The sequence below is a fragment of the Setaria italica genome, chromosome II (genome assembly GCF_000263155.2).
Source record: "Setaria italica strain Yugu1 chromosome II, Setaria_italica_v2.0, whole genome shotgun sequence".
NCBI classification, from domain to species: Eukaryota; Viridiplantae; Streptophyta; class Magnoliopsida; order Poales; family Poaceae; genus Setaria; species Setaria italica.
The window spans coordinates 24,192,861-24,202,918 of record NC_028451.1 but is presented as its reverse complement, the minus strand read 5'-3'; the positions used below and the strand labels follow the sequence as shown (position 1 = coordinate 24,202,918).

General features: G+C 40.6%; 2 protein-coding genes across 2 annotated transcripts in view; both read left to right on the top strand.

Annotated features, from left to right (window-relative positions):
• The first annotated feature begins 2,896 nt into the window (after positions 1 to 2,896).
• On the top strand, positions 2,897 to 5,590 carry LOC101756166 (alpha-galactosidase). The gene is made up of 15 exons (XM_004959275.1): positions 2,897 to 3,042; positions 3,132 to 3,190; positions 3,274 to 3,330; positions 3,436 to 3,470; positions 3,620 to 3,723; positions 3,885 to 3,960; positions 4,065 to 4,123; positions 4,207 to 4,272; positions 4,355 to 4,435; positions 4,594 to 4,658; positions 4,742 to 4,824; positions 4,939 to 5,029; positions 5,119 to 5,168; positions 5,264 to 5,404; positions 5,504 to 5,590. Exons 1-15 carry the CDS (start codon positions 2,897 to 2,899, stop codon positions 5,588 to 5,590), a joined length of 1,200 nt encoding a protein of 399 aa, XP_004959332.1.
• Positions 5,591 to 6,901: 1,311 nt separating this feature from the next.
• Positions 6,902 to 10,058, top strand: part of LOC101778063 (alpha-galactosidase) — a 3,919-nt gene continuing 762 nt past the window's right edge. Inside the window, exons 1-12 of the mRNA XM_014804735.2 lie at positions 6,902 to 7,091; positions 7,827 to 7,885; positions 7,967 to 8,023; positions 8,125 to 8,159; positions 8,334 to 8,437; positions 8,592 to 8,667; positions 8,781 to 8,839; positions 8,926 to 8,991; positions 9,079 to 9,162; positions 9,383 to 9,447; positions 9,524 to 9,606; positions 9,663 to 9,753. Coding sequence (XP_014660221.2) covers positions 6,946 to 7,091; positions 7,827 to 7,885; positions 7,967 to 8,023; positions 8,125 to 8,159; positions 8,334 to 8,437; positions 8,592 to 8,667; positions 8,781 to 8,839; positions 8,926 to 8,991; positions 9,079 to 9,162; positions 9,383 to 9,447; positions 9,524 to 9,606; positions 9,663 to 9,753 — 925 coding nt within the window. The 5' untranslated portion in view covers positions 6,902 to 6,945. The remainder of the gene's footprint in view (positions 7,092 to 7,826; positions 7,886 to 7,966; positions 8,024 to 8,124; positions 8,160 to 8,333; positions 8,438 to 8,591; positions 8,668 to 8,780; positions 8,840 to 8,925; positions 8,992 to 9,078; positions 9,163 to 9,382; positions 9,448 to 9,523; positions 9,607 to 9,662; positions 9,754 to 10,058) is intronic.

Genomic DNA, 10,058 nt, shown 5'->3' with positions numbered 1-10,058 from the left:
GAAAGGTCAAATCGACGGACTTGAGGCGGATTTTATAAACGTCCCATCGTTGCATCTTGGCTGTCCAATTAATTGGCTGTTTTCGCTCGCTAAAATTTAGCACATGTCACATCGAATATTTAATACTAATTAGAAATATTAAATATAAACTAATTATAAAATTAATTGCATAGATGGAGTCTAATTCGCGAGATGAATCTATTAAGCCTAATTAGTCCATAATTTGACAATGTGGTGCTACAGTAACCATTGCTAACGATGGATTAATTAGACTTAATAGATTCGTGTCGCGAATTAGTCAAGCGGTTATGCAATTAGTTTTTATAATTAGCTCATGTTTAATCTTTCTAATTAGCATCTGAACATCCGATGTGACACGGTTAATGTTTAGCACTGGTATCACCCTTAAGTCATATCCTATTTACTGTCTACCATTCTTTCGTCCCTATGGTTCTCGCTCAAGCCTTTCGTTTGAAATCAGTAGGCATACAACGATTTTTATAGGTCAAATTTATATTTAAACGAATTCATATGGATAGGTTTACTATCTTTCAGTGGGATACTACTCCATCATAAATTATACGTTATTTTGGATTTTAAGATTTATAAATTTTACTATACATATAAATATAGCAAATATCTAGATATATAATAAAAATTTTATAGATTTAGAAAAGTTAAAATGACTTGTAATTTGAAAAAAAATGGAGTAGCAATTGAATACAAATTGGTAGAGAAATTGATGGTTAAAATATACCGCTGAAGCTTTCTAAAATTACAACACACCTATTTAAAAATGAAACGAGGAGTAAAATGTATAATTTTGATAATATGATAATGCTCTACCATGCTTATCCGCCACCCCAGAACAAGGACAGAGTAATATGGTGACAAACGCTAATAGCGGAAGCCAAGAGAATGTTAAGTCTCATATAGATATTTTAGTACTTATGTGAAAATGATATTAAATGCTTCGAGTAATCATTACTCAGGAGTGGAGTGGGAGGAAGAGAATCCTACTGACTTGCTTCCACTGGAAAGTATATTAAAAAAAAGTAATAAAAAAAGCAAAATTGATTTGAGCAACTGAAGCAAGGTCTCTACTAAAAATTAGAAGTCTCTGGAAAAAAATCCACTCCACCTGAACTCTTACTCTGATGAGGTATCTACTTTTCCCTTTCAAACCCTTCTCCAATGAGTAAGATCACTACTTGGAGGTTATTGTTTGTTGTTTCCGTGCCAGCCAGAGCAACGGGTATATCTGCAATGGCGTACACTGCAAGGGACTCGCCGGCACGCTCCTATTGGCTGTGGCAAATACTTAGGCCTAGAGGTGTCGGTGTGCAGATCTGCAGCGGGCGGCGGGAATGGAGCATCCTAAGAGCGAAGGGAGGAGTAAGAGCTAACGGTCAGGTCAGTCCCCTGTTTTGTGCCGCTACTTTCTCCTTTTGTCAGAGGGAAGAGGATTTCTGGAATTTGTTTTGGTGTACTCTACCTTTAGATTTTGTAGAAGTTTGTTTCTTGTATAGTAGTTTGTTTCGTCTACAATGGTTTGACAATTTTAAAGAATCACTTTGTTTCGGTTCAAGATTTTCTTTCCATTATGCATTTAAAAGCTCTGTATCATTCTTATACTTGAACTCAATTTATAAAAGCTAACTGTTGTACCTTAATTTATATAAAATTTGTGATGTTTGTATTATCTTTGCTCAGCTTCATGCGAGACTTCATGCGAGACTTGTGGTGTACTATTTCGATCGAGATATTCAGTAGTTGAATCAGGATTTATCCGACAGACTGTCAGATTATGCCGTTTTAAGTACGCATTGACCGAATTAACCATTAATTAAGAGGATGGTTTGCACACTTAAGTCGGTTTAATTTGGACGGTTGTACCACAATTACTTGGGAATTCAGAGCTGCCAAGGAAAATTATGTATTTAGCACTTAGGAAATTTTGCCAATGCCATAGGTTACTTGGAGGCCGCACCGTCAAGGAAGTGATCCTTGGACCTTGGCCGCCAGTAGCTAAGGTAATTCAATTTCTTTGGCACTCTATTTTTTGTGAATTGTGCTTGGCGGCCGGTTAAGGATTTGCTAGACGGTTCTTAGCCACTAAAGCAATTTCGGATTCTGGTTGTGATTTGAGAAAATTTACAGAATAGTCATGATCCAATTGTTAAAATAAAGTTGAAAGGTACAAGTTACGAGGAGGTTCAGAACTTAAAATTTGTTAACCAGGTAATTTTTGTGCGTCGAGAACCAATCTGCCGGACAATGCATGGCTTGGTTGGTCAAAATGATAGGCCCGTTGGCCATAAACTCCCCCACACGGTTTCCTCTCAGCATGCAGCTCGAAATGGAGATAGATATTAATTTGTTTTTTCTCCACGCGCATGAAAACTCATCATGCATGTAATCTGCAATTAATTCTTGATGCATGCAATCTTGAGGGTTTTCGAATCTCCTGTCCTTGCTGCGTTAAGCACCGAAATGAAGTGCCCCTAAAATTTGAAATCTCTCAAGTTTCACGCGTTCATATTCGCACGCGGAAATTTGAAATCTCTCAAGTTTGATAGCATCCTTTCATACTTGCTCATACGTAGCAAAAATACCAAGTGTGAGAGCAAAACTTTACACAGCAAAATAGCACAGCCAATGCTTACTTGTGACGCGGCTGTCATCAACCTGGAAAAGGTTATAATTATTGCCAGCCATTTAATTTTAAAGCTGCACAAAGGTTTAATAACAGGATCTGGATTTATACGCTAAGCAATTAATCCGTGGGAATCTAAGCTCGTGAAAATCTCTCGTCCTTATTTGTATGGACCTGGAAATTAGGATCGTCACCCTTGCTGCATTGAGGCACCTACCCTGCACACCTCTTTGCATTGTCATGGAAGCCAAGGCCCTCCTGTGTTGTGCTTTCTTCTTCCTCCGGCTGTGGACGCCGGCGGCGGCAATCAGGTCGGGGTGGTCGCCGGAAGTGGTGGAGAAGAGAGCAACCCTCCAGAATGGCCTAGGCCGGACACCGCAAATGGGGTATCTGAGATTTGGCTTACTTCCTAGTTGCAGTGTTTTTGCAAAAAAATGCATCTCTTAAGTCTTAACTGATTGTACGACAATTTCAGGTGGAATAGTTGGAATCACTTCGCCTGCAACATAAACGAACAGACAATCCGACAAGTTGGTAAGGCTAAAATTCCTCCGGTCTTGAAATCGGGTCCAGTTGGGCCACGAAATGCTGAAAAAAGTCACGATTTGCATGTGCAGCTGATGCGATGGTGAACACCGGCCTTGCAAAGCTTGGCTATGAGTATATCAACATAGGTATGTCTCGAGATTTCTTGCCGTGTTCCTTCCTCCTCGTTTTCTTTAAAATTTGGCTGTTGTTCAGTTGAGACAAAGGGGACCTGAACATTTGTGATTCTGCAGATGATTGTTGGGCAGCCCATGACAGGGACTCCCAGGTGTGTACTCATATGGAATTGTACATGTTGAATAGATTCTTTTTTTAAAAAAAAGTTCAATTTTTTTATGCTCAGAAAGGTTAACATGACATTTCCGAAATGGATAGAATGTTTGGTCAGGAAAATTAACAAGTTTCTTTCTTCTACAGGGTAATCTAGTACCAAATCCATCAACATTCCCATCTGGAATGAAGGCCCTCTCCGACTATGTGCATGGAAAAGGGCTCAAGCTCGGAATCTACAGTGATGCAGGGTATGCACAGTTGACAAAAGAAAAACCACAAAGTCACAGGAAAAAATATTCAGGAAATGTGGCTGGCAGATACAGAAACTCAATGACAAAATTCATTCATTTTCAGTCCAGGTTTTAAGTTGTGGTTCTCTCTCCAATCACACTAACCGTTCTCCTTTCAGTCCAGAAACTTGCAGCCAACAGATGCCAGGTTCACTTGGACACGAAGAGCAAGACGCAAAAACCTTCGCATCTTGGGTAAATTTTGTGTCATTTAGTTCAGAGCTTTTAAACATGTGAAATAATGTCTTTCTTAATTTCTTGCTTGAACTGAATTTCCCTTTATTTTTAAAATTTCAAAGGGAATTGACTACTTGAAGTATGACAACTGCAACGACCAGGGATTGAGCCCACAACCAAGGTGCACATAGATATCACTAGATTATAACAGCTCCTTTTCATGCTATTTTAAGAGACTAAAACCTGGCTTGCAACAAAATCCAGATTTAGCAGCATGAACACAGCGCTTCTGAATTCTGGGAGGAATATTTTCTTCTCCATTTGTGAATGGTAACTGTTTGCCTTTTTCTTTTATCATGATCGAATTTTGTGTACTTGTACTGTTTTTTTACCAAAAAAAATCGTTGTGCAGGGGTATAGATAGACCAGCAACATGGGCAGGTGTAGGAAACAGTTGGAGAACTGCTGGTGACATCAAGGACGAATGGGGAAGGTGACCAACTGTGCTGACAAAAATATGCCAGTTTTCTTTGGTGAAGTTTGCAAGGAACTTTTAGCCACGTATCTGAGACATTAGGCCAGATTTAGCATTTGGCATCCTGAAATGTCTTCTCAATGTCTGATGCATCTTGTTACCCTGCAATGTTTCAGCATGACGAGCAATGCCGACAGCAATGACGTGTGGGCACCATTTGCTGGGCCTGGTGGATGGAATGGTCACTTCTTCAGGCCTGTAGAAACCTTGAGCATGTATGGGTTTCTCTTGATTGCTGAATGGGGCTGCTATTTCTGTTTTCAGATCCAGACATGCTGGAAGTCGGGAATGGGGGAATGACAACGGAGGAATACCGCTCCCATTTCAGCATCTGGGCTCTAGCCAAGGTAATGCGATGCATTCATCTGCAAAGCTGTGTCGGAGATGAAGCATTCGACACAAATGTGTATGCTGTATTCATCTCCATTTAGGAAGACCATGGTGCCTGATTTGATGTGCAGGCACCTCTCTTGACCGGCTGCGACATACGCTCGATGAGCAAGGAAACCATGGAAATTCTCAGCAATCGAAATGTCATTGCAGTCAACCAAGGTTAGTAAAACACAACGAACAGTCCTCTGTTTCTCTGATCCAATAATTAGACATGATACAGTACTAAGCTTGAAATGATTCCTGAGCAGACGCGCTTGGGGTGCAAGGGCACAAAGTGCAAAAAGATGGAGACCAAGAAGTAAGTTCGATAGCAGCAGAACCTGTGCTTGGCAGAATGTCACAAGTAGCAAATTAAACTGCTATACAGATTGTAATCCATGATCTTGTCATTAGGTCTGGGCTGGTCCACTAAGTGGAGGAAGAGTTGCAGTTGTTCTATGGAACAGAGGGCCTGCTGAAGCATCCATCACAGCCAGCTGGAGCAGCATTGGCCTTCGTGCATCGGCTGTCGTCGATGCTCATGATCTGTGGACAGTAAGCATGCATTTTCTCATGATTTTCCTACCATTCTGAAATGCAAAGTGAACTTTTTTCTCATGCTTTTGTTGTGTGTGATTTTGCTTTTGTTTGCAGGATGCAGTTACATCATCGGTGCAAGGACAGCTGAAGGCGACAGTAGGCACTCATGCTTGCAAGATGTATGTGTTGACCCCAAAGTAGTGTGGATTCTCACCATATATATATATATATATATATATATATATACACACCAGTACCAAAGGATTACTACAAGACATTTATGAAAGACTGTCATATGACTGTTACATTGTTTCCTGAACCAAACAAAGTTACCAAGTTAGCATATTGTGCCATCTAATTGCTTGCTTCCTGATTTTATCAAGTTGGAGCTTCGCCTCTGCTCTGGTAAAAAAAAAGACAGAAAACGAAAAAAAAAACAGATAAAACTGCTCCCATCTCATCTCCGCTCGACTTGCATTCCTTCTTCGACAATGCTTGTTCGTCCATGTGCCTCAAGACGTCCTCCCTTAGTCCCCTTCCTACACCAATATCATCTGGCCAGAATGTCAGCACCTGTACTTGTCATGTGCTGCTTTCTTCATCCAGTTGAATCCTTCCTAGCTGATGCAGAGTGAAGAAAAAAGGACACAAGTGCCAAGCAAATAGGGAAATAGTCTGCACAGGTGGGTCATGCATCTTCTTGAAGTTGTTAGTCCTAGCTCATAACTGTTGCTAATCTCAGAGAGCTTGGTACGTGCGATTATTTGTTGTTCCAAACTTATCAGGTGTTTCCGCGAGTACTATTTGTATGAAATTAAACATATGGGGGATTCAGGCACTAAGAGAACTTTTGGACTTTGTATAGTCCCTACGCTTTGGAAAGACGATGCCATGAAGTTCGTTAGTGCAGGTAATGTAATGAGTATAGCTTAGATTGCGTCCATATCAACTCCATGGTTCATGCCAGATTGATATGAAAATGTTAATGCCAGATTACCTGTCGAACTGATCTTTTCAAACTGAACTTTTTGGGGCACGAGATGAGGCCACGTGGCCGAAGGCACCACCAAGATCATGGAGCACAGTACTGGCGTAGTGGGGTTCGGCAGGCTAGCAAAGCTTGGAATTGAACTGGCCAAGTGGCACAAGCACTGTTGACCCTGGATTGATTATTACTGTATTTTACATTCCAAATTATTTATCCGTGCTAATAAAGCTAGCACTAATCTTAAAGCTACTGGACGAACGTGCGGTTTGATCGATGGCCGTGTAGGCACTCTGCGTCTTCATTTTTCTTCTATTACAATACAAGGTTGATTCCAAATTCATACGCTACAACTCCTTTTGAGCTACACAATAAAGATTTAAATATCAAGAACTTAGTTTATACGCTACACAACCCGTGAGAACCTAAGCTCGTGAAGAACCCTTGTCCTGGTGCTGGCCCATCTCTTACTATATATATACATATCGACATCGAAACTAGCTAGGAGACATTAAAGACCACAGCACTCCCTTGCACCGGCGATGAGCTACCTCCGGCCCACCTCTTTGTCATGGAAGAGAAGACACTCTTTCGAGCTCTCCTCTTCATCTTGCTGTCGACGTCGGTGGCGGCGATCCGGCAGCCGGAGAGGTCGCCGGTGGCGGTGACGAGGAGAGCCGCCCTGGAGAATGGCCTTGGCCGGACTCCACAGATGGGGTAACCAACTGATTTTCTAGCCTTAGTTCTGTGGTGTTACTTTTCAAGTTCTTTTTTTTTTTAAAAAAAAACATGGGCATGCACGTGGCCTTTTCGTGATGAGATTCTTTTGCCTGGATTTCCTGGTTTTCTCTCTGTTTTTTCTCACTGCTTGCTCTGATACTTCCAAAGGCCAGTTTCTTTTTCAGTGTTGTTGGAAAAATTGAAAATTGCGCATACGTTTTTATAGTAAATTTTCCCCTTGTTTACTTCATTCTTGTTCTAAAGCATTTTTTAGATCACCGAGGGGGAAAGCATCGCGACCTGAATTTTCATTGATTAGATGTGGCACAACCACAGTTTACACCAGTATGGCCTCAAAACACCACTGTGAACATAGAAAGTGCTCGGATTTTAGTTATGTACTAGTATTATTTTTGAGCGAGCGCATCTCTGATAGTTCCAAAGGTCTGTTGTTTTCAGTGTTGTTGGAAAAGTCGAAAATTGTGCATACATTTTTTTATAATATTTTTCCCTTGTTTACTTCATTCCTGTTCCAAAGCACTTTTTAGATCACCGAGGGGCAGAGCATCGCCACCTGAATTTTCATTGATTTAGGTGTGGTACAACAACAATTTACACCAGTTTTGCCTCAAAGCGCCAATATGAACAATATAGAAAGTGCTGGAATCTGATTTATGTACTCGTATTATTTTGAGCGAGCGCATCTCTTAACTAAAAATATGACAAATTCAGGTGGAACAGTTGGAATCACTTTGCCTGCAATATAAACGAAGACATAATTCGACAAATCGGTAAGGCTTGCACTCCTCCAACCTTGAATCAGATGCGATTTCACCACAAAATGATGCAAAAATAATGATTTGCATGTGCAGCTGATGCGATGGTGGATAGCGGCCTTGCAAAGCTTGGTTATGACTATATCAACATAGGTAGTCTCTTGAGATTTGTTTTGTAATTTCCTCCCTCTTTTCTTTTATCTGATTCTCAGTTGAAAAAGAAATTTGAGAACTGAATATTTGTGAAACTGCAGATGATTGTTGGGCAGCCTATGATAGGGACTCCCAGGTGTGCATTAATACAGAGAACTATATATGTTGAATAATGAGTAGAAAAAGAAAATCTAACTGTTTAACTTTGATGCTCAGCAAAGTAAAACTAGAAGGATTGACATGACATTTGCTGAAATGGGTAGACTCTGAACGGTCAGTAGAATGAACAGATTTTTTTTTTATTTTACAGGGTAATCTTGTTGCAAATCCATCAACATTCCCATCAGGAATAAAGGTCCTGGCAGATTATGTGCATGGGAAAGGGCTCAAGCTTGGAGTTTATGGTGATGCGGGGTATGCATAACTGAAAACCACAAAGTTGCAGAACAGAAAGAATTAGCTGGCTGAAATAAAAGCTCAATGACAAGAATTCTATACACTGGACTTCCATGCCTCAATTGTAGTTTTGAGTTTTCCTCTCAAAATACATAAACCTTTCTTCTTTCAGGTCGTTCACTTGCAGCAATAAGATGCCTGGTTCGCTTGGATATGAGGAGCAAGACGCAAAAACCTTCGCATCATGGGTATCTTTTGTATCATCTAGATCAAAACATTTTAAACGTGTGAAAACTTTTAAAAAGTGCCTTTGTTTCATGCCTCAACTGATGTTTTTCTTTTTTATTAAAAATAATCAAAGGGAGTTGACTACTTGAAGTATGACAACTGCAACGACCAGGGGTTGAGTCCGCAGCCTAGGTGTGCATCGTAAACCACTAGATTTTAACACTTCCTCCTTATCATGCTATCTTAAAAGATTGAAATTGGCTTGCGACATTATTCAGATATATCAACATGAGCAAAGCACTTCAGAATTCTGGGAGGAACATTTTCTTCTCCCTTTGTGAATGGTAACTGTTACCCTTCTTTTAAGCTGATCGAATTTTGTGTTTGAACTTTGAATTCAGTTGTTCAGTTTTGAAAATGTTATTTTATAGGGGCGTGGATGACCCAGCAACATGGGCAAGTGGTGTAGGGAACAGTTGGAGAACAACCGGTGACATTCAGGACAACTGGGGAAGGTGAACATTACACCTTTTTTTTCTCTTGAGATCAGTGCATGACACTTTCACAGGCTACAACTATATATGCTGACAGAATATGCCAACTTTTGGTGAAGTTCACAAGGAACTTCTTCTCACTTACCTGACAGATAGGCCAGATTTCATCTGGCAAGCCTTAACATGCCCTACTCGATATTGCCATATGTCTGATGCATCTTCTTACCCTGTCATGTTTCAGCATGACGGCCATTGCCGATGCCAACGACAAGTGGGCATCATATGCAGGGCCTGGTGGATGGAATGGTTAGTCCTTAGGCTCATAGAAGCTTTAGTCTCGCCATTTCTTGAATGCTGAATGAAATGCTTTATATGCTTTCAGACCCAGACATGCTGGAAGTTGGAAACGGGGGGATGACAACAGAGGAGTACCGCTCCCATTTCAGCATATGGGCTCTGGCAAAGGTGAACAGGAGAACTGCTCATTTTCGTAACCATGGCACTGAACCACCGTGATGCAGGCACCTCTTCTGATTGGTTGCGACATTCGCTCGATGAGCAATGATACCAAGGAAATCCTCAGAAATCAAAACGTCATCGCAGTTAACCAAGGTAAAAGGAAACAAGACGGAGATATGAGCCGATATTTCCTCACTTTGCGTACATTCCTTCATTATTTCTTCGATTACTAGATATGAGCCGATATGATACTGAGCTTCATTGTTTCGTGAACCTAGTTTTTCAAACACAACCTATCGGTCTGTTTTATAAAATGCATATTGTTTTTATTGCAAGACATGGTTGGATAGCCACCTCTTGATTGTTATGATTATTCCTTGTTGTCCTATGTTTATATCTAAATATGACTCACTCTGTTTAGATGATACTACTGCTAGAATGGCTTAGGAATTCGTCCC